This window comes from Epinephelus lanceolatus, chromosome 9 (genome assembly GCF_041903045.1).
Source record: "Epinephelus lanceolatus isolate andai-2023 chromosome 9, ASM4190304v1, whole genome shotgun sequence".
Classification (NCBI taxonomy): Eukaryota; Metazoa; Chordata; class Actinopteri; order Perciformes; family Serranidae; genus Epinephelus; species Epinephelus lanceolatus.
The window spans coordinates 27,316,903-27,341,761 of NC_135742.1; the positions used below are offsets into that span (position 1 = coordinate 27,316,903).

The 24,859-nt window shown below is 41.6% G+C and overlaps 1 protein-coding gene across 1 annotated transcript; it reads left to right on the top strand.

Annotated features, from left to right (window-relative positions):
* The first annotated feature begins 5,702 nt into the window (after positions 1-5,702).
* On the top strand, positions 5,703-7,918 carry cox7c (cytochrome c oxidase subunit 7C). The gene is made up of 3 exons (XM_033620271.2): positions 5,703-5,862; positions 7,253-7,400; positions 7,817-7,918. The coding sequence occupies exons 1-2, from the start codon at positions 5,788-5,790 to the stop codon at positions 7,367-7,369; spliced, it is 192 nt and encodes a 63-aa protein (XP_033476162.1). The 5' UTR covers positions 5,703-5,787; the 3' UTR covers positions 7,370-7,400; positions 7,817-7,918.
* Positions 7,919-24,859: the final 16,941 nt, after the last annotated feature.

Genomic DNA, 24,859 nt, shown 5'->3' on the forward strand with positions numbered 1-24,859 from the left:
GTTGCTGCACTCCAGCAGAAGCTGTTGGTTGACTGCTGTGGGTAGTGTCAAACACTGTACTGTCTCTCTATTTCATTACATTCAGATGTATTAAAAGTGGAAAACTAGAATGTAATATGAGCGTTATATAGGCTACATCACTGTCAACTGTTATAGTTTTTGTAAAGTGTTATTATGTCATTAAAATATCATAAGAAATGTCCTATAAAGCCATAGTATAGTATTCATTAATTGTCATTGCTGTTTAAAAGGTGGTGGGCAGTGGTTAGCATTCTAGCCTCACAGCAAGAAGGTTCCTGGTTCAATCCCAGGGTGGGGGGTTCGAACCCGTGTCAGCATGTTTTTTTTCCGGGTACTCCGGTTTCCTCCCACAGTCCAAAGACATGCAGGTTAATTGGTGACTCTACACTGCCTGTAGATGTGAATGTGAGCATGAATGGTTGTCTGTCTCTATGTGTCAGCACTGTTTTAAGCCCCTTTTACACTGCCAGAGTTTCCGCGAATGTTGGGCCGTTAAAGACTTGTGGGAGGAGCTGGTGACGACGCTGCACGTGCGACCCACTGTCGGCGGATAAACAGGAAACAGCTGATAGCACGAATTAGCGAGCAGCTAGTAGCAAGAGGGAAACGCAAACCTGAAAGACACTGCGCGCCCTCCTTGCCCTCGCAAATGACGAGGCCATTAACTGGCAGATGATGGGGACGGTGTTTTTATACTGCCAATGCTGAAAAAAGACTGATTGGGCTTTCCTGCAAATTTACACAATTCCTGTTTAAAAAGGGCTATAGTCTGGCGACCTGTCCAGGGTGTATGCCGCCTCTCGCCCAATGTCAGCTGGGATAGCAGGATAAGCGGTTATGGAAATGAAATGTATGATTAAAAGTCATATCAATGTCAAAGTGTGTGTACTTTTCCTGTGTGGCCCTCAGTCACATGCTGGCTCCCTAAAACAGCGCTCAAAACTTCGAGAACCCCTGGTCTAAGATTTTTTTTTTTTTTAACTCTAAATGGTCAGTTTAGGTGTTAAGTTTCTAAGAATTGATCCAGGGGGGAAATTTCCCCTATTCTCCCCTTGAGGGTTGGGTTGCAGACGGTGTAGATTGAAAACTGTCCCCTCCAGTAATAAACCGGTGATTACAGCCCTGCAGCTGGACAGCTGAAGCCATCCAGACTGAACTGAGAAAGACAAACACCTGATGTGCCACTTTGCCACTGCCACTTTGCCACTGCCCATGGAAACAGGAAAAAATAACATCTAAGCCCAAAAAAGATTTCCACTATCCGCTCTCACATTCCACCAAACACTGTAATTGAGCAAATCAGCTCTTGTCAGCGGCAATGATGCAAGACACCTTAAACTCGAGAGTGCTGCTGCCAAAATGAACTGTCCTCATTGATTAACATTATCCATTACCTCTCCACTCCTTTGTGGAACATTATTGCAAATCTAGACAGGGAGAGAGATGCTGTTTACCTTGGGAGTCTCGGCTGCTGTTCATCATATACTGTAGCAGATTTGTTGATAACTGCGAAAACCATTTACTTACAAAATATTTTCAAAATGGAGTCATCTTAAAATCAGACATTTATTGAATGTAGCCACATTTTGTTTGTAATAACCATGAATCAAGTTAGTGATAGTGTTACCATGTAGTGCAATTGTGCGCACAGACTGGTATATTGCTATGCACAGTCATGTACGTGGTTGATTAAAGGTTTGTTTACAGATATGACTAAGACTGCATATCGCTGAATGCTAATTGGTGGACTTAAATGAGAATGGGGGATGGTGGTTATTATTTACAGTAAGATGACAGCTTTGTGTATTTGTGTACACAGCATGTTTGCACTCCTCTTTTTCATACAGAGGATCTGGCTATTGACAGAGCACTCTGGTTAAAAGCAGATTTGCTCACGAGCCAGGGAAAGTCAATAGCTAGAAATTAAGACAGTCAACAAAAAACAACAAACAGTGGACGGCCAGGATGGATGGAAATGGCAACACGAAGCAGGATGGATTTCAGGACTGTGCAACCAACCTTGTATGACAAGTAATAACATCAATATTTATAGTAGAGCCTCATGACATTGTTTGTGGTGTGATTCCCAATCCTTCATTCCTTTTTAACAGATTGCGCTGGCAATGAGAAGGCAGACATGTGGCAGCAGGCCAGGTGATGACCCTGCGTTGATGGATGTGGCAGCCATGACGAGGGGTAACCAGCTTGCCACGGCTATCACGCATCACAGCAGACAATGTCAGAGCTCCCCCCCAACTTGTCAGGCGAACGGCATTTTACTAGCTGACAACACTGAAAAAACATTCACTTTGTACTGGGACATGATCTACTACTGGCACTGAGTGTGGCACTAATATTACAGGTATCACATACAAAATATAATAATCCGACTTGACATCGTGTCAGGGCCAGATTGTGCAGGAAATTCTACCCGTATTATATTCAGTACTAAAGCTTCTAATGAATGCCTAAATATAGAACATTGAACTTTTCTTATTCGCCCAAAAATCTGAGTGGTTTAATAAGTTGTGTGAGAAGTAAAGCACCAGACCTGCTTCACTCCTGAAAATACTCAAAATAGCTCTCAAAAAGTATTCCCAAGGTGGACTTCAAAGACATGAGTGAACTGAAAGGATTTAATTTAGTGAACAACTATTGTACTCAACGATGAATCATGTATTTTACAGCTCATTCACAACAGAGAGCGTTCCACTCTGCAATAAATTGCATTCGGAAAATATTTTCAGGCCATCAGATGTGGAAAATATTAAAACAGTTCATACATAAAATTCATATAAATAGTCTGTGGCTCATTATTGGAGAATTAGTTGAAGGGAACTTTCTGTTTTGTTTTTTTCATTCAGCGGCTATGTCCTCGTTAGTCCCAGTTGCTTTCAAACATCAGAACTCATTTCTAGTAATCTGATTCTTTTCAAGCTTTTTTTTCAGATGTGTTATGTTCTGTGTTGTTATCAATAAATAATATGTTACTGTGGAACTGCAACATGTCAAGAAAACAATTAAGACAATAATCTGTCTGTCAGTCTGCTCAATGGACTTGTGAAATTGATTTATCCCTGACGATTGTGTAAAGACAAAGTAATGTTCTTAGATGGTTTGCCTGCACGTACAGGCCCAGGGGCCAAAATTGTCAGGGAGCCCCCTGGCCTTCAGTTGCAAATATGTCTCTCAAATTAACACATACTGATCAGACTCAAATGACCACAATGGGACACAAATGACCACAAATAGATGCAAAGGAACTCCAGAGAGACACAAAATAACTACAAAAACAGGCAAAACAACCACAAATAGACACAAAACGGCCAAAAAAGACATAATATTACGTCAAAGAGACACAAAATTACCTCAAAGAGACCCAAACAATTCAAAAAGACACAAAACAACCACAAGGAGAAAACGAAAGGAGCCACAAAATGACCAAAAGAGACATAAAATCACCTTAAAGAGAAACAAAAGAACCACAAGGAGACACACAACCACAAAAAAGGTGTAAAGAAACTGCAAAGAGACAGAAAATAACTACAAAAACAGGCAAAACAACCGCAAATACACACAAAACAACTACAATCAGACACAAAACAGCCTACAAAAGACTTAATATTATGCCAAAGAGACACAAAATCACCCTAAAGAGACCCACACGAGTGCAAAAAGACACAAAACAGCCACAAGGAGAAAACAAAAAAGAGCCACAAAATCAGATCAAAAGAGACATGAAATTCCCTTAGGGGACGATCACACAGAAATGAGACGCTAGAGACGCGGACACTTCAAAGACGCTTGAAACGCTGGAAGCGCTTATTCAATGCGTGCTAGCTATTGGCGTCTGACACTCAAAAAGTTGAAAATATTTTAACTTTCCAGCGTCTACACACGTCTAAAAAGAAGCGTCTACAAAAACGCGCGTCTAAAAAGACGCCGGAAAAACGCCCGTCTAAAAAGACACTTGAAAACCGGTCAGATGCGTCGCATCATAGGAAAACAATGGTTTTACTGGCGTCGCATTTCTGGCGTTTAATCTCGGTGTGATCGCTCCCTTAAAGAGAAACAAAAGAACCACAAAAAGATGCATAACGACTACAAAAACATGCAAAAACTCTGTGTATCTTGCTCCTGTGTAGGAGAGGTGGTTGGGGCCCTTTGCACATCCGTGCCCAGGGTCCCATTGTCTCATAACCCGCCCATGTCCTTACACAATATAATTATGCCCTGTTGTTTGGGAAGCTATAAAGATCTAATTTGAAAAGTTTATGAGAAACATATAGAAGGTAATCAGTAATCTCATCCCTGCTCCTCTTTCTAGGTGCTTCTCTTTCATGTCAGTGGTTTCAGGCGAAAGATAACATGCTTACATTGTCACAGTCACTATCCTTTTCAAAACCACCACCCTTCCTCTAACGTCTGTGTAACATGTAGCCTAATGTGTGTATCCATCCATACTGCCTGTGAAATCCATTCTGCTAAATCCATATGGCACTCGTTTTATGATGACGCTGTACAAATGCATCGCGTTACTTGGCATCTCTGAACTCATTTATGGAAACATGAGACACAAAAGGCATGTGACGGCATAAAATGCCAAACCCGTGTTCACGCTTAGGATCTGATGAGTGACAGAGATCAAAACACCGAGCTTGATTAAACTCTTCTTTGACCCAGGAGAATGAGACTCCATTCCTTGAATTTCACAGCATGAATATCTGCGGATGGCAACCGACACAAGCAGGAAACATAAATTAATTTGAAGTGAATACATGAAAGTGAGATGATGTTGTTCTTTTAACGGACAAATGAGAAACAAGTCAGGTGAGGAGTAGCAGACATCGACTTTCAAATGCATCAACACACACACAAATCCCCTGACAGGGAATTTGCAGCATATGCCTAGTTTTAGCTTAAGGCCCCTCTGGAAAACTTATGTGACACTGGAACCTATAACCTTGGAATTCATCCACACAAATTCTGAATAATTAGTATTGTTTGTATCATAAATTAATAAACCAAACCTCCTCTAAAGTTATATGGTGTAAAGCCCAGTTTACACCCCTGAGCATCAATCAATGAAAAGCTAGCAGCAGCGGTGCTTAGGGAGGGTCACACCATCAGTCATTTTGTCTGCTCTAGGTATCACCATGGCAGTTATAGCCTGTATTTGTGACCAAGGCTGCAGATAGCTTACTCTGAAGCCATCGATGGACACACACATACACACACACACACACAGGTGAGTCAAAATACCAGATTTAATTGAAGAGATCATTTTTTAAATGGAATAAGGGGATGCTAAGGAGAAGACTAAGGTGATATTTACTGTCCAGTTTAATTTTAAAATAAGTCAAGAGCAACTATAAACTGACCTTTGTCTGGGTGTGATTCAGCACAATGCCTGAAGCAGTTTGCTCTTTCTCTCTGTGATGAATGAGTGTTATGTCAGTCCCCTAAACAAAGCTACAGGCAGCCTTCAAAAAGATGCGCCGAATTATATTTGTCATGAGACATTCATAACGTGACAAATTTAAATCTGGATCTTTAATGCACCTACAAACATAACCTCACTCCCTGCAGGAAGATAAAACAGATATACTTGCAGTAATCGCTCCTGAGGTATTTGAACTACATTTCCCACACGCCTTTGCCTCATTTATATTTCCCATAACCCTTTGCGCGGCTACCGCTCACGGAAACAAGAAGGTCGCAGTCAACAGCGTTTTACCGAGACAGAGAAGAATCCAGACCGTAATCATGCTGGGACAGGCTGTAAGACGATTCACAACGTCTGCTGTTCGTTCTTCGCATTATGCTGAAGGACCAGGGAAGGTGAGAATATCTCCACAGATCAGCATTATTGTTTTAAATGCGATAATGTGTGTATCCGGCCTTGTCTGTAGCCTAGCGTTAGCTAACGTCACTTGGAGGTCATGTCCGTTATTGACAACAGCGTCAAAGTAATGCTAGCAAAACTAGCCACGGGCATTTTTACTTTATCTTTTACACAATAACAAAACATTTAAAGCAGAGGGCAGCCTAGTGACAGCAAGTGTTGACTTGTTGACGGACAATTTGGGAGGGCTACCTGTTTGTTAGCATTAGCTTTGTGGCTAAGAGGTTGCTAATTATTAACTAGCTAACTTCATCATTGCTAACTCGTCCACAAGCACCATAGCAAACCAGAATAAGCCGGTTAAAGTTACTGACAAGTTTACATACATTTAATAAGATGTAGGTATCTTGTTAACACACTAGTATATCCACAGACACTTGCACAATATGAATATTAATGCTTCAAGAAGGTTGTTCAGTACTTCCGGCTAATGTAACCTAAGGTCACAGCTGAATGCTAACATCAAGCTAATCTGAGAAAGGTGCTCCTAGCTTTTTGACTGTAGACTGCCTGTATTAATTTTGCACACTGCAGTTTGCTTCCTCTAGAATAAAATGTAAAATAATGCGATGCATGCTGCAGCCGCGGCTGATGAAAGAAATAGAGGACATCACTAATAGCGTCAAAATGAACTTGACATTTGTGTGGTGCACATTCTGCGTTTTTGGCCCTAGTTGCATTTTATAAAGAGTTCTCATAGTTAATGCAAAGTGTATTTTGTTGACGACTACAGGCCTTGATTCACTTGAAAATTGTTGCTACAGCTTTCAGCTTTTCATTTCAAAAAGCAAGTCATGTGAGGACTTTGATTACAGAGTTCAGACTAAGCATTCTTGGTCCCTTGATGATATATTTCGTTTTTTTAAATAAATACACAAAATAAATCCCTTCATTTTTTTCAACCGATTTTGACTTCTGAAAATGCACTCAAAAAATTACAGTCAGATTCTTAATCACCTTCAGTGGCCAGTGTAAAACATGAATCTCACTCTCATGTGACATACTTGGCAAGAAATAAATAAAATAAGATTGAAAATGGAAATGTGAAAAGCGTGCTCTTATCATTAAGACACTGAACTTTAAATGGCATTCCTGCCTTGAGACCTAGCATTCATTGCTGACCCTGGCTGCGGTTGAATATTTGGATGAAGTATGAAGCTCTTTGCACAGATATCCTGCACGTAACAATGATGATTTAGAATTAAATTTTAAAATAACTGTTTATTCCCAGCTATGGATTTAAATGACAGTAAGGTCAAATAGATGCAGCAGAGGATTTGCATTTTCTAGGAGTTTCACTGAGCCATAATACTCGTCTTTTTACAGAACCTGCCATTCTCAGTGGACAACAAATGGCGTCTGCTCGGCATGATGGTGCTGTTCTTCGGCAGTGGCTTTGCATTCCCCTTCATCGTCGTCAGACATCAGATCCTGAAGAAGTAAAATGGACCAGTGCTGTTACTCAGCCTTCAAGGTAATTATGACTGCCATGTTGATCTAGCATATCTGCTTTCATTAAAATGTCAGGATGATGTGGCATTTACTTCAGCCTGGGTTTGAATAGTGACCCCAGACAATGACAGTCCTTCACTGTGCCTCCTTAGCCTTTTGCTCAGCAGCATATCTTAAATAAATTACCTGTACGCCTGAGAGTGACGGCGACAAATGTCATGTGGTTTGATATTGACGCTGTGTTTAGATAAGCGTGCACTTTAGCAAGTTAATGTGACAGTTTATTGCAGACATTGATGTGTATCAGGTGGGAGCAGGTCAGAGTTGTTGTTGTCATGTTTATCTTCACTGGTGTTTACTCAGAAATTGCTTTTCTGTCATCAGGTGTATGCAAGTCATCTTATCCCCTTTTGCCCTATTTTCTTGTTCTCCCTGCAGGTCGTCAGCTGGAGCATATTTATCCATCAGAGTGCTAGCCATCTAGAAGAATGGGAATCTCTTAATTTTCTTTGTAAATAAAGTTTACTCAAATATATTAAAGAAGCCTATTCTTATTTTTTCATAATACCAGAATATGTTTCATGTTAAAGCCATTACACAGAAAGTAAAGGTATTCTAAACATGACTAGCTGTTGATCATTTTGGTGAAAATGATTTCATTTATTTTGTAGTCAAGCTTGCTCTATATAAGCTAATACGTGTTTAACAGTGACTCCAATTACATGCCCTAACAAAGACAATCTTTCAGTTAAGCTGATTACATAATGAAAGTTAATATTCCATTAATACTCCTGTTTACATGTGGCTGTACATACAATTAATGTGCCATAACATGTAGTTTATCAGACTAAAGAAACTTAAGAAAAATGTGACGGCTGGAGCCACCTGTCATCTAGCTTCTTTGCATCAAAATGGCCCCCCACCTTCAATTCTTCAGCCATCTTCTTGAAAAGGTCAGTGTTGCAGTATTTGTGCAAATCCAAATACCTGTTGAGATCCAAGTCTTTCATAATGTTTTAAAGTAGGTGTTTTTATCCTTTTATAATTAGAAATGTAGGCTTTTCTTTTGGGCATGCATCTCAACCTCAGTCTTGCAAACTGTTGGCAAGTTGGTTTGTTTACAACATCTCCAAGATAACGTACAGAGCCGACCGTAAACGGACAAGAGGTTGTCCGTCCCGAACTACATTAAAAACCCCAGTTTTGATGCATATTCCTAATGGATTGTACACATGCCCAAATAATACAGGCATATCCCACATGTTAATTAGAAAATGATAAATTTGGAAAACTCTCATTCTGAATATCTAAACACAATATGCTGTTGGCATGACCCACGTCAATTTCAGAATATCTTCATATCCAGATTGATAGTGGAATATCAGCATGCGTGTAAACATATCCAGATACTCAACTTACGGCCTGTGGGCAAAGGGTGCTGTGTGGCCCCTCCAGCCTTTTGTTTTTCACAATAAATATAAATTGATTCACACTGGAAAAGTTTTTGTACTTAAGGTTTAAATAAGATGCCAGAGTGCATAGAAAGTATCAAAATAGAACTTGTTTATCAAAGTAATCCCTGACAGAGCTCCAGGCTAAGACCAGAATGTCCTCAAATCCTAGAGACACCCCTGCCTACACCTGACCTGTGCAGGGCTGCTGCGTCTGGCCCCTGGCTTCCCGTCATTGTGCAAAAGTGGCCCACAGGCAAAGCAAGTGGAGTATCTCTGCTATAGTCTAGCCTGATGAGTAGTTACCACATTTGATTAGCTGTACATGTCAGATGCAGGCATATTTATGTCCAGGTCCTTTACGATGAAGCAGATGGGCATTGTTTCATAGTAAACCAGTGGCTAAATATAGCCTGCGCTGCTGAATGCAATTTGGCCATGTGCTTTATTATATCTACAAAAAGTAGTGGCTTTTTTTCCCTCCGATTTATTAGTGCTCTTGCCAGTCTAAAAATACTAACTGCAACCTTAGTCAAGTGCTTAGTAGTTCCCCAAAGATTCATAAAATATGGAGCCTGTTGGCGTAACGACAACATTGAAAAAGTTAACAGAGAACCCATAACTTTGGAAATTTAAAACCCTTCGTCGCCAGCAACCTAAAGTGAGTGAATAAAATGGAAATTGAAAATCAGTGTGAGAGAGTCAGCATTGAAGAATCCAGTCTTGCTGCTCTTAACAGCTCCTCTGCTAGTTATTGTTCCTCCTCTCTATATCTTAGCTCTTCAGCGGAACTCCACTGAATAACCCATTTCAGTTCAATTAACCCTCTGCTTCTGGCTATAATTATCCAAGGACAATGTATTAAAAAGGGAGGTGTGGCTGCTCAGTTGGCGAGGAAGGGGAATGTAAAAGTTAAGAGGTTTTCCATGCTCCTCTATTCAGGTCTATCTCATGCCTGAAGTCATTTTTAGAAATCTGCTAAGGTTAGTTTTTCATTTGCTCATGCTGTATAGCAAAGAGGGTGCCTGGGTCGGTTGGCCTAAAGACAGGCGGAGACATACGGTGACAAGCTGTAAGCATGAGAAACAACCTGGCGTATACCCTTTGTAAACCCCCTGATTTTCTCTCTCACGCACACAACTCACAGCAACTTGTAAACCTGTCAGGTGGTTTGGTGTTCTCTTGCATTTGTAATGATGTTATACTGTGAGTGCCTTCGGGCCCTCCTGGATGGAAGAGCATTCAGGTCGTGCAGCTCTTGCTAGGCGGTGATAAAGTTATCAGACATTTAATGGGGTCAACAAGTGGGAGCCAATATTTCATAGGTGTGTTGTATTGTCCTCACTTAGAATAGGTTGACCTTTGTTAGTAGCTCAAGGGTAGGGAGAGAGGGAGAGAGGCGTTTGTGGTCAAAAACACTGCCCAACACATAAACATGACACCCTGCGTTATCACAGCATACTAAACTGCACACACACGCAGCACATTTCAAAGTGTTTGTTACCAAAGCACAAAATTAGCAACGGCATACACACCACAAACTAATTTAACAGTCTGATCAACACTTTTCCTCTTTACATGCACCTTGAGGTGATAATGCACCTCGAGTCAGGAGGTCATGTGGAGTGCCGTTTCTTTCGAGAAAGTAAGGTGCAGAATGGGAAAACATCAACACTGCATAATGCATGTAATTGTCATTCTGCTCAGTGATATCTCAATAGCTTTTCTGTTTACCGAGGGAAATGCTCAGCCATAAACAATAATCCTTTCTCAGAACGGGCCCTTATCGGAATGTAATGAACCATCACGATTGAGTGTGTAAGCCTGCTTTAGTTGATGTCCTTCAGCCCCTGGCACGACCCATGCTTCATGGTTACGTTGTTTTTTTTGAGTGCATCTCGAAGATCACAGAGAAAGAAGGAGCACTGAAGTGCCATTCGGAGACAAATACGCCTCGCTGAAGTGATATTCCATCCACGGTCTATCTTTTGGCTATCAAAGGCTCGCCCACATACGCTTCTAATGATCATTCCTCACATCCAGAGTCTTAATTGAAAGACTGCAGTTATTTTTATTCTCAGAAAAACTGTTTTTTTCCCCGAAAGTTTTGTTCTGTCATTAAAGTGGTAAACATTTGAAAGCTCCACTTTTGTGCTCTGAACTCTTGACAGTATGACACTGACTGAACAGAACTGCCAGCAGCTACTTTAAATTTTTACAAATGGTTCAGTTGGGTGCTACAGTACGTTCCGGCAATCAGAGTCCTAATTTAGGAATGTCCCCAACATTTGGAGCCTTTTGCAGAAAAGGAGAGATTATAAAGAGACACGCATTTGCTCCCCCTGAGAGAACAAATTTAGACTGGCATTGACACTCTGAGAGATCAGGTCACATTATTATCCCAGAGTGGGGAAAAAAAAACATGCACTAAGCAGTGGGTACTTTTTTTGTCATAAATGTTTGATCTGTTCTCTGCCATTATGCTGCAAACCGGGGCTTTTAAGAATCCTAGTTGATGCCAGACTCCAGCAGTGAGGACCAATTAGACACAATGGTGTTATCTGGACAAAGACCAAGCTGCAGTGCAGTACTGGCGACTTCTGAAAAGTGCACAAGGCTATGCTGGCACAGGGCATGTTGCAAGTCCTATGGTGCCCACAACAGCCCACATCACACGTTTTAGATGGGGATGCCATATCTCCGCTGCGTGGCACTTTGAGCGGCTGCGGGAAGGAGGCAGACAGAAAAAGAATACATTACAGGAGGATTACGCACCCAGCATGCCAAGTCTCTTGCAGGAGTTTGTCATGCTGCATTTAGTATATAAGTGAGGGGGGGTGAAAGTGAGAGGGTGTGCTATTGTGTGTGTGTGTGTGCAGCTTTTGTGTGCTTTGCCAGAGTTTACGCCTTCATTATAGCCAATATCTGGTAAATTCATTATTGTAATTGTCGTTCCAAATGCTTTACATTCCCTGGCGCACAGGCACTAATTAAAACAAAGTGTAGTCATTAAAGATCAATTCCATACCAGCTTATCAACACTCAGTGATTGTTTAACACCATGCATTCTAATAAAATGAATAGCTTACCTTCAATTACTGCAGCATAACCCTTTGCTGTGTGTATGTATATATATATATATATAGCAATACCTCCATTGCAGCGTCACAGCTTTTTATTTCCCCTTTTATCCAACAAACTAATATAGTTTTATATGTTCTTGCACATATGCAAATCGCCTTATTTGCAGTATTTGTGGCCATTCATTGCAGCCTCTGTAGACTGTTCAATAACAGACTTTTCTGCATCTCACGTGTGGAATCTAATTATAGTCTCATTTGCACTTCAGAGAAGATAGTGGGCTTAGCTTGGTGTAAAGCATGCACAGCCATCTAATAAAAAGACTCAAGGTTTTATTGAATCTTCTCAGTTAGAGGCACATTTCAGATCCAGCCGCTGTGTTATAGTCAAACAATTGCATTTGTAACTGTTAGACGGTGTGAGCGGACTCATTAGTGATTGACGGTTATATAAACATTTACTTACTCTGAATGAGAGTGGGTGCCTGACAAATACTCCACAGACTAAATAACCCCTCTGGGTGAGTTGGATGAGCTCTAATCAGCACTTTGGTGTAAACATCTTTCATTATACCAACCAATCAATGCATTACATGCAAAAGCAGCGACTCCCTAGATTGCGGGGCCCACCCATCATATCAGCAAGACGACAATGAGAGGTGAAAGCAGCTGTCTCCAGTCGCTGCACAACACTGACACTGCACTGTCAGTCAATAAAGTTTCAAGGACACGCTGAACTCCCAAGTTTTTCTGCTAAGCCCTACCTTCCCTACCTTCTCTGTTTACCATGCTCTACCTCAAAGATGCTGACTTATGGAGAAGTGCAGAACTGTCAGTGCAGGAAGATGAAGTGTACATGCACCTCCCACTTCGTCAGAGTGCCTCAGCCAGGAACTCTACACAATTAGTCCAGAACCTCCAGGGGATGGCTGTTCATAGGAGATGAATGCTAGCAGGATCCCTGAGACGACTCATACGTGTGTATGTGCGGGATTTTTTTTTTGTATGTCACGGAGAAAAGAAGAGCAAGAGAGACTTTAACGTTTGTTGGAATCTTACAAACAGTCTGCGATAAAGGTAGACGAGGAAAAATAGTCTCGACAGTTCTGACAAAACTGAGCAGATCAAGAAGCCACAGTGTCAGAGACACACATCATTATACAATATAGACAACTCTCTGTACAGCACAGATTGCACTCTGCAGCCTTTATCATCCATTAATGTTGCAATGCCTTTGCTAAGAGAAAAAATACATGCACTCAACCACCTCAAGGAGACCTGCCCTTCGTCAGCAGCAGCAAATCACAGAGACATTGTGAAGCCAAAGGAGAAAAATATGTCATATGTCACTGCAGGTTTTTTTTGTGCACTCAGTTTGATATGAAAATACCGAGTGCAAAGACGTGGCAGGGACCCTGGGCCGAGATCCGCAAAACCGGCATAATCTCTACATCCCCTCCAGCCCACTTTAGAACCCAGAGCAGTCTTCAGTTCAATAATGTAACACTACACACTGCCAGAGTTAATAGCAGCGAGTTCCAGGGTGAAAAAGTTTTCATTTGAAATAATCATGCCCACTTCAGTCCACGCTCTCCCACATCGAGCCTTATGTTAATGCCTCTGAAGGGTTGGATGTGGATGGATGTGCATTTCTTTCTCTCTCTTACTTCATACAATATACAGTGCGTTTTGAGTTGAGCTCTGTTCCCTCTCAATAAAAAGCACATATTTTTATCTTCCATTTTACCAGCTGTCTGGCATAAAACACATCCTGACATGTAAAATGCCCAGTTAAATCAAGAAGATTTTTTTTGCCTGGCGCTAGTATATACTTTCTTCTTTCCAGGGCCTGAACGCTTAGTGATTTGAATTTGATTTTAATAAAAGTCACTTACTTTTGTATTTCTCTGAAAGTTACAGCCTGTCTAATTCAATTCATTGTGACAACACTAATCTGGGGCTTCTTTTATTTTCATTTCCTGCCACTGCTGCTTCACAAATACATTTCATTTGGTGTTGTTACACCCAGTTGGTAGTGAGGTTTTTCTGTGGCTGTAAATCAGTACAGATCCTCCACATAGATGCTACATATAAATGTCAGCAGGCTTATTTACTGTAACAAACCCCCCTCAGTCTTAACAGGACTGGGTTGGTTGGGTTCCATGTGTTCTACATAGAAGGAAAAAAACACAGTCTCTAATGAAGCATCTCTGGAGATGCTTTCTGCTGCGATGGAACAGCGCAAATGTAGTGTGGGAATAAGGTCTGACAATGTGAGACTACTAGAGATGCAAAGTGAGAGGGATGGCGGGAAAAAACGAGGAGGGTTGCAGATGATCATTTGTTGTTGTTTTCTCTGCCACTGGTTTCTTTTCCTCCCACAGATAGAGAGAGAAAATATTTGAACCTTTTTTCTGGGCCAGGAGCTGTGTCTGTTGCTCTCCAGTGGTCTCCCTCCCTTGTTACTTTCACTGAAGGGATTCAACCCACGGCATTTCACACACTGAGAGGCATCCGCCGCAAAACCTACATATTCACATGCACATTTGCACACACATAAGCCCCGAAACTGATGCACAAACATTGTTCAAGTACATCCATGGGAACACTACTGAAATATGGATAAAGTATTCAGACAAACACGTACAATCTGTCGTATTTCTGTTAGAGCCTCGGACAAACTCAGCTTTAGCGAGTACATCTATCTTACTTTCAGTTGCATAAATTAAAACTAAGTGCAGCTGGTGTGCAATCAGCAGTTCTCCCTAAAATTGGTGCCAAATGTGCAGGCTAGCTGTGTATTCGTTTACAAATATACATACATGAAGAATAGCTGAATATAGCTCATATTTGTACTTACTCTACAGATAGCTGGATTGAAGACAGACAACAGAGAGATATCGATAAATATACAGTGCAGAAATGAGCGGAGAAGCTGCACAGGTACAGGAGCCGTATCTCTACAATTGTTCCCCATTGGGAACAAACACTGTCCTCAAGTCTGGAGTCAGCACTTTTATAGTTTTTGCAACTCTGTTTACCATATTTGCAAGATTTCAGATGTAGTTCTGCAGTAGTCTCCCAGGACAAAGATGCAGAGGTACAGAGGTAGAGAGGCTGTACAGTGGTGCACTGTTGCACTGTTGCTAGGTAGCATGATAGCTCCCCCATCTGGACATAAAACAAACTATCAGGCTTTAACATGTAATGAATTCTTGGGAGAGTTAATACTCGCGGTGCCAAGGTTACAGCTGCTGCATGATGAGAAAATTACTCTGTTGGAATCAACGTTCTTTATATTTTAAACAACTTTTCAGTTGTTGTCATTCATCACGTCCTTTGATTGCCCCACATTCATATTAATAAGTAACTCAGGGCAGGTCAAACTCATTATATAAAGCTCAGAGCAGCACAGTAAGGGTCCACGCAAACACAATTTGATCTCACATAGTTTTTGTGAGTGTTTGTCGAGAAGGCGGGATGCAACAATAATTGTTTGCTTTGAACACAGGAACAGAGCACCAACAGAGATACAATACAAGCCACAAAGGCAGGACTGACAGTGCAGGGGGAAATGTGAATGAAAGGCCTGTGCCTCGCAGAGACAGGGGAGGGAGAAGTGGGGTAGGGGAAGGCACGGGGTGCTCCGATTGGTTGTCTCTCTGCGGACCAGTCTCTTCCAGGATGTTCTTTGGACGCCACAGATGTTTGGATGAAACGAGCAGGCACAATTCGGGTTGGCCTGGGTTCAGTTGGGTCTGTGAATGGGGCCTTTCAAATGCACGCTGAACCACATGGCGCCCAGGACCTCAGCCACAAAGCCTCACTAGACTAACTCAATATTGCAAACATAAAAGGATCAAATACCTCTTTCATTCTTTTATTTTTTGGGGATCCTAAAAAGGGATAAAAATTTGTTGTAAAAAATTAGATGATATTTTGAATGTTGGACTGCATGACATGTAATCCCTGCGGTACTGTCAGCGTGAAATAAGCCAGCAGGTAGAACTCTTTCCAAACGTCCTTCAGATCTGTTGACAGCGATGAGCGTTTAAAGTTGTGTTCACTGAAGAGCAAAACTTTATTTAGTCAAAGTTATACAAACTTAGCTTTAACTTTTCAAAGGGATATAGACGGTTTCAGAGTTTCTCAAGATTTCGATCTAAGATCTTTCAACTTTTACCTCACAGGCTAATTAAGTGAGAATTACTGTTATCCTGTTTCTTTTCGCAATTACAAAGACATAAGATAGAGAATAAAAAGCCTCTTCACTGATGAAATCGTTACCTGATGATTTAAGTGTGTGTGTGTTTGAGTGTGTGGGTGCGAAGGTCTGCACAAACAAAACTATCCCGCTGCTCCATAGCCTCTTCACTCTGATAGGAGAGGCCAATGTATCCAATTAATAAGAGAGGTTAAAGTTGACTTTCCACTGGCTGGTCCAATCACAGTAGGTGCCCCGGTTAATTTGGCGAACAAAGTCATGGCAGGGGTGGGTGGCCACTTAGGGAAAAGCGAGGCGAAGGAGAAGGGATGGATGAGAGGAAGCACGATAAGGACTGAGGGAAAGATTGCGGCCCCCCCTGACAGCTCAGCTTGCATGGCAAATGAGGGAGCTGACTGAACAAAAACATTTGCTGAATGTGTAATGGGAACGATCAGACCACTTCAGGAGGAAGACCAAAACAAAACTTTTGCGACAACCAGAGCTAGATAAGTCCACTGCAGTTTTACCGCCTTGGTGGAATGATTATTTGTGCATAAAGTCCTCACATAAACATCACTCCACATTTCCACTTTTGTCATGAATCATAGTTCAGCCAAGTATTTGTTACACAACAAAATACAGTCAGCAGCATTTTATCTCTGCACAGTCCGGCTTTCTGATGTGATATGTGGCTATTTCTATTGCAGAGCACCCAAGTGGATACACAGTCAAAAGCATCACTCACTTGACTCCACTCAGGAAGCCCGTGACTCCCCACTCTGCAAAAGAAATCTCTGAGCTTGCAAAAGACACTGATAGATGTTGCCAAAATATAGTGCATATATACACACCTCATTGGGACTGAAAACCAGTCTCAACTCTGACAAGCAGCCATGGACGATGCTCAAGCACATCCACTGTTTCCTAAATTCATACACAGACACTGATGGCAGTTTTGCCTCAGCAAGCTGAGAAATATTCCCGTCTGCTGGCTTCTTTTTTTTTTTTTTCCTCTCTCTCTCTCTCTCTCTCTCTCTCTCTCTCGCTCTCTCCCCCTCTCTCACCCTGCATCCCGCTATCTCCGTCACATCTCTCACACTTTGGTTTATGAATCCAAACTGATGGCAGGCAGACTTCTTTTCAAACTTTGAAAAAAGTGACTCTGAATAGAACATGTAGCCCTTCGGCTCCTGGGGGCTCCGAGACTCCAGAGCTTTCTTGAGTGGTGCATTTCAAAAGTGGAGAAAAATATTCAAAACAAAGAAGGTGGAGAAGAAAAGAAAAGATATATATATATATATATATATATATATACATATATATATATATATATTTATGTTTCCAAGAATTCAAGTGATAACCTTAGAAAGTGCAGGTAATAAAGTGATTCATGGAAGTTGGAGATAGTATTTGTTTAATAAAAAAAAAAATAAAAAAATCCCTCGCAGAACTTTAGCCACACATTACCAGGATTTCACTGTTGTTTCATCATTTCCAGTGGAGATCTAACCTATCATTACAAGCTCTTAAAGAAGGCATTCTCAGCAGTATTATCTCGATGCAATGTCATCATAGAGTGCCCTTATTCTGAATAAATGTTTTCATCTATCCTTGAAAAGCCTTCCCTATGGCTATATCATAATATTTCATTACTTGGGTGTAATTTTCACAGGCAAAAAAAAAAAAAAAAAAAAAAAAAACTGAACAAAGTGTGTAAGCTTAATTCGATGCAGCTATGGTCTTTTAGAGTTTGAAATTGAATTCCACCTACCTTCAAAGTCTGGTAACACAATTAAGCTTAGTTCTTTGACTTTAAATGTGATTCTCTTCTGAAGTGTCTTTGTTCCGAATGTCTTTTCTTAGAAGTTAATTGCATTTTCAGCGGGTGTTGTTCAGCACTGTAAAATGGGCATTTATGACACCTAGCTTATATCTCTACTTACAGGCTGCCCTGTTGTCGAATACCTCACTGCAAGGTGAAATTAATACTTTTGTATTTTTAGTTTAAAGTGAGCTGGGTTATAGCAGAAGTCTATATAGTGGGATTTCTTTTTGTTTTGTCACTAAATTGGTTTTGTGTTCTCGCCGAGCTTCACACACAAGAACCCCACTTCCAGTGCCTGAAAATTTCTATGCTTCATTAACTCACCTTCCTTAGTGAGATCCTAAAAAGGTCTCTTTAAGTTAGGGTGAATGGCCTGCTTTACAGAGCAAGAAAAGATGGTCTAATTAAACTATGCCCTCCACCACTCCATTTAACCTCTGACTGCTTCTTTAATGAGTTACTCACATGGAACAGATTTGATTTATATTCCATTTATTCACGGACACATAAATTTGAAAAATACGGGTTGGCCCTCCACAAAAGCCTCAGTCTTAACCTGGGGTTATCACGTTGAGGCAATTGTGGTCTGTAAAAGTGAGAGTAAGTATTTGTTAAACTTCCTCCTTATAAGAACTGCAGTATTATCCCTTAAAGTCACGCTCACAACACATACTTGTAAAAAAAAAAGTTTCTGCACACCTTCTGAGAGTGAATGACTCTAAACGCAGGGGTGAGGAAAGGGACAGACACAAGAGCCGAACAAGCAAAACAATGGGGAGCCTGTTGGGTTTTGTAAATACATATTATAGCCGAGTATCCAGCCAATCAGTCCGTGCAAGCCTAGCGTCCCTGGAGCCTCCTCAGCAGCCATCTGTGAGCGAAGCAGAGAGAATAAGCAACAGGGAGTTTGGGGAAGTCTGGAAATGCTGAATCAAATCTGCACTACTAGCTGCGGGCCTTAAAAAAGTAAGACGCGGTGACCTGGGAGTGAAATACATGAAAGAGTAAGGAGAGGAAAAGACCTGCTTTTGATACAGTGAGAAAATGATGCATGAATGTTAGTATGCCAAGGTTTCTCAATGGAGGACGGACGCTTATTAGACTTGCAAAAAAAGGTTCAAATATTAACTTCTTTTTTTTTTACCTCGTTTCCATCACAAGGCCAAGCAGGTTTATAAAACATGTATGAGTGTAGCCGTGGCTGAATTATCATGAGAGAAATGCAACAGACGAAACTTTATGAAGTGATGCCACACAGTACTTTTAGCAGCAGTGGTGCCCTTTGCTAAATAAAGGGAATAATAAATGATTGATTGAGTGACTGTGTAAGGGAATGACCAATTGAGGGAGAAATGGAGGGAGGAGGAGGAGGGGGAAGGGGGTCAGGGAGTTTGGGAGGGAAGGAACAGACTGCTCTATCATCTCCGCCCAGACACCACTGGGATTTAGAGTGAGAGACAGTATAGAGCGGTGGAGAGACAAATCGCTTCTCTTGACCTTTGAGAGAATAGCCACATACAGTAATAATCCACCGAGGAGGGGGGGAAGTTGAGCCGGCCATAATATTGGGGTTTTTACTTTCACTGGAGAAGTACTCTTCCAACATACTGCCGAGGAAGATAAGGCCGGAAGGATGGAGCTCTGCACTTGTACATGTTTGTTGGTGTTTGATCTCTTGGTTTTTAAGCTCCAGTGATCGTGTGAGAATTCATTTATCACACGGTTTAAAACTAACCAGGACACCACAGTGCAGTATGGATGCTCAGATCAGTTTAAAGATGTGTTCCAGCTGGATTTAAAAAAAAAATCTTTCTTCCACTGCTTTCAGCTGCAGCTTTCACACAACTAGCACTTCGTTGAGATCCCGAACGCTGAGATTTCCACTTTATGTGCCTTCATTAAATTCTAACTAGTGCTGTAATTCTCTTCCCTTTGATTCAAAAGTTCTTCTCTGCACTTTTTTTTTTCCAACCAAACAGTACATGTGGGATGTAGCCTGCAGTGATGTGCAAACAGTGTTGCAGCATTATGGGCCCTTAACTTTTTTCATCTGCTGCAGTAAAGAGGTTAGCGTGATGGACTAGTTACTGTTGGAGCCTGTCACTGTGGTGTGCACCACACTCTGATCTACATCGTTCTGGGCTTTAAGTACTACTCCGTGCCCTGAGCAATTATGGGCTGCTTCTCTATAGTCTGCCGGGTAGAGAGCTGAAGATGTATTGGTGAGGACAGTGCCATTTCTGATGGTGAATAATTCATCTGGTACATTACTGTGGATTTAGATCTTTCCCTGGATTGCTTGATTCAATTTCACCTGTAATTTCGAAAAGCCGGCTCTGTCACGTGAGCTTTTAGAGGAGCTTCTGCTAATGTGGTTGGTTGAGTACGCCATTAAAAAAGGTTGCATTACCAAGGACATATGTTTTGTATCAACACTGGAGGGAGGGCATGTTTGAAATGGGGGTTTGGGGTACATAAATTCTGAGCATCAAACACTTCTGGGGAGTCTCATGCACCAACTTGTTCCTTTTCTGCATCAATTTATGTCGCAAGTGTCTTTAGTTGTGTCAAAATAAAAGTTTTCCACAACTTTCATGTTTTTATTTTAATTTAAAGATCTCATTATTTAAAACATGTGCAAAGGAGATGAAGGTTAGCTCCCAGATCAGCATGTGCATCGCTGTATATCCTTGGTATCCTTGGTAGCCAACAGTATTATCAGGTGACACTTTCCTATCCATCACACACAATATGATTTTTATCTGCCTCCATGCCACCCATCTTCTTCTGATTTTCTCCCCCCTCCTTCCCACTCGTAGACACTTGATGAATGCATACAATTTGCTTGAATCTGTTCATCCATTCCTACCAGGCACTGCAGCCCCTCACCTGTTTGCTCCCAATGCATCATCTCTAATCATCGTCCCTGCCATGCACCCATTCAATATGCAGGGAATCCCTATCAGTTACGCACTGAATCTGGCTCTAATGGTGCACAGTTGACTGGGTGGGAGGCAGCCCGCCATTAAGGCAAATACGGTAGGATCATGTCTTACCGCATGTTCCACTGAATCCAACAGGAGCAGCCCCAGTTGATTCAGTGGCACCTCATCACGTGGACGCATTAATAACTGCCACAAAGACTCAAATGACTTGTGAGGTTGTGAAAAAGCATCATCCTCCTCCAAACGGCGCGCTGTACAGCATAATCAATTCCAGGAGAGCACAAATACGCGCTGCTTTATTATTACAAATAATAAATGAACATTAGGCAGCTGGTAATGCAACCAATTTGTCTTTCTGAGGGTCGCTAATGGCGCAAAACACTCTGCGTGAACCCACCAGAAAGAACTTTGGATATTCCGGCACTTTCCATTAAAAATTGAAATGCAATCAGTGTTGTAATCTTCGGCTGCAACTCTCGCTGAAGTCAATGGTGCTGAAACAACAGCCAGCCAGTTCAATCTAATATCAATCAATCATAAGAGATTGTGCGCGCTGGATGAAACTGCTGAAACAGAGAGATGGAGGCCGGTTCTGCTGGTGGCGTACAGCTCCTTTATATTCTACACCGAGACAAATGGGAGCTTATTGAGGTACGGACCAAATGTCCCCCATAGCCTGCCTTTGCATTATAAGTTTTACAAGTGTGAGCACAATGCTTTCAACTTTATTTGACCTTCTTTAAATGTATTTGCTTGTTCTTTAAACCTGGGACGTCCTTGTCCGGGTGCTCTATTTGCTTCCTATATGCTCATTAAATATCTTCTCGTCCGGGCCTCAGGGTCATGGACGCTGGGCCGAGCTGTCTGAGCTGTCTGTGGAGTGGAATACCAGAGTGCCAGTCAGACAGCCACACCTCACCCTCAACCCCCCTCCCAACACTCAGCTCTAATGAAAGAGATGAATTATTGCTCTGAGTGTCCAGAGTTTCATCGAAAGTGACGTTAGCAGAAGCCACAATAAAGCTGTACCTCATATCCACACAGACTTTAGGCTTTGTGTTCTGTGCTGTGTAGTGTAGTGTGTGTGTTTGTGTGTCTGAGAGGATAGGGAAAGCACGTAGGAGGCGGCGGGCAGCGCGTTGGAGGGGAGTGGTGGGGTAGCAAGAGAGAGAAACTGTACACATAAACACACACACACAAACACACACACACACTGCAGCCCTCCTTCCCTCCACGATTCAGTGGCTCAGTAAAGCCCAGACATCGTAAACAGGATTTATGTCATTTAATTAAGCTTTTGTACAATTACCTTTATTTACAGCTGCATGAAGCAGGCAATGGGGAACTCATGGCAGTGTGAGCCAAACAGAGAGGTCGTAATTCCTGTCCTTTACTTCTCATTGTTCCCAAGATATGAGAACAACACTCCCGAGTATGTACTGTAGCCTACATGTTTTGCTTGGAGGAGCTGTATATTTACATTTATCACAAATCAGTTGCTCCTGTGTGATTTAAATCATAATTCAGTGTCTGGGTGTCCCATGGAGTTTCTTTTTTTTTTTTTTTTTTTTTTCTTTAAGAAAAATGGATGTCCAATGTGTTTATTGTGTTTTTTAAATTGCACATTTTGTTAAAGCTGTGTCTTAAGCTCAAAATCTATATTCCTCAGGACACATTTATCCTGAGATTCTGCTCCTGTTAATATAGCTAAAGCTTCCATTCCCACCAATCTGTCCCCTAATTTGCGAGGAAACGTGTGGCTGACGTGACTCATAATGGTGATGCATTCTCCTGCTTCTATATATCAATATAAGGACACTCACTTCAGCTTTGATGTCGCAGTGCCATCTACTGGTACGTCCGAAACGTCCCAGGTTTGGCTGCTCGCTGGTGCAGAGAAATATATCAAAACATGTGATTCTGTGTTGCATGCCTGTTTGCTTTGACAACAGCAGAGGCCCTCTCTGACAACTGTTCCCATCTCTGTGTCAAACCAGCAGAACACATGGCAGTGTCTGTGTGTGCTGGCTCCCTGCCACGTGGCACACTCACACAGACACACTGGGACTGACTGTCGGCATTGTTGTCTCTCCAGGAGGACGTGAGTCTCATCAACACAGGCATTGTGAAACAAGAGTCACACAACATCCTCGCTGTTGATATTTCAATTTTGTTTTGTTTTGTAATTATACAGTGTAAAGTTACAGGTAGGGTGCACATTAATAGAATAATTTCTATGAATATTCCAGTTTAGCCATCTTGGCAACTGTAGTCCCTGGTCAGGTGTAATTACATTACATTTAATGTGAGATATCTAACAAAACAAGGTTGTAAATGTGTCATTAGCCACAGTTGCCTTTTGAATATGTTCATTCTGATTTTGTAGATAAATGGTACATTGTGTGTGTGTGTGTGTGTGTGTGTGTGTGTGTGTGTGTGTGGTTGTTTTTTTCCCCCCAGATTTCATTCACATAAAACGCCTCTTGTTTTTGGGTTGCATGATCTGACCAGGAGAGGGGGCTTTACTCACACTTTTCATCTGACTGGACTTACACCCAGCAGGAAGACCGCCAAGTGACACTATTTTCCTGCCTGCTTTCATGAAATTGATAACTGAAATAAATTTAAAATCAGTAATGTTTAACATATAACCCAAATAATTTAGCAGCACTTCAAATACCTCTGTGCCAGTGAAGATATCTTGTAAAAATGCTTAAAGTTCTGCTCATATATCTAGTTATAACTATACTGCTTTAACTTATAGTGTCTGTTTATATAACCAACAGCAATCAGTGTGTTTCTCTTCACATCAGGCCGTGCCTTGTCCTCCTAAGAATAGCCTGCTGTTTGCTTTTTTCGTTTCTGCATCATGCCCTCTCGTCAAACCCTCTGAATGGAATGGGACATGAAACTAAGCTCAGAAATGCAACAGGCCCCAGAGGCACCGCGACTGAATGCAGAGCTTTACTTCTCATTATGGTCCTCATAAAGAGGCTTTTGGATGCTGCTGGCCTGGGGAGGTCTGTGAAGGAGAAGTAAAAATAAAAAAAAATGAGGAGGCAGATGGAAGAAAGAACCGAGCAAGAGTGGCGAGCGTGGATCAGCCAGTCACAAGACAGATATAGCACAGTATGAATTAAGAACTGACTATCTATCTATCTATCTATCTATCTATCTATCCATCTATCCATCTAGACAGCAGTCGTCTCCACTCAGGGTTCCTCCATGTGACCTTTCATCACAGATAGGCATCTGTCACATACACACCCACACGCACATTCACACTCTACATACTTTAACATCAATTCAAAAACCCAATCCCATAATTGCAGCACAACTCTGATAGACGACTGTATCCTGTGGGTATTCATACACAGCCCTGAATTATGAATTCATAAGCTGCCATTGTCGTGGAACTTGAGAGAGGATGAACAGCATAAAAAAAAAGCTTCATTCACTGCTGCAGTCGGCGTCTCGGGGCATTTTTACAGTGTTTTGGAACTTTGGACAGTGATAGAAAGGATGGATAAAAATAGTTCCTGTCTAGCCAGTAATGATAAAGCCATACCTGGTTATCCGGGTGCTAACCTTCATCCCCCTTTTGAAGACAGAAAGCCAAGAGGAACATGAAGAATTATAGCCTATTCAATCATTCACAAACTGTACTGCTGGAGTCTGCGGGGAGTGGTTCTTTGCCTTGTTTTGAACCATTATTTTTGATCTCTAAATCCCAAGGTGTGCCAGAGGAACAACTACATTTTCCATATTTCAGAAATGAAGCCCTACAAGGCTTAAATCAGAGGGTGCTGGGACAAATTCTGTACTCTGATTAAATTTGCTGAGGAGGCACAACAACTCTGCAGCTGGAGTTCAGAGGCTGTGAGTGTGTGTTTGCAGCGCGCGTGCCTTTGTGAGGGGTGGTAAGAACATTAGCTAGTAAAAGCAGAGAATGGAGTACTCTTTAATTAATTGC

Excerpts from the sequence above, each read along its gene's own strand:
- cox7c (XM_033620271.2), top strand. The coding sequence starts at position 5,788 with ATGCTGGGACAGGCTGTAAGACGATTCACAACGTCTGCTGTTCGTTCT. Across the intron at positions 5,863-7,252 it reads ATGCTGAAGGACCAGGGAAG|AACCTGCCATTCTCAGTGGA; the intron begins GTGAGAATATCT and ends GTCTTTTTACAG.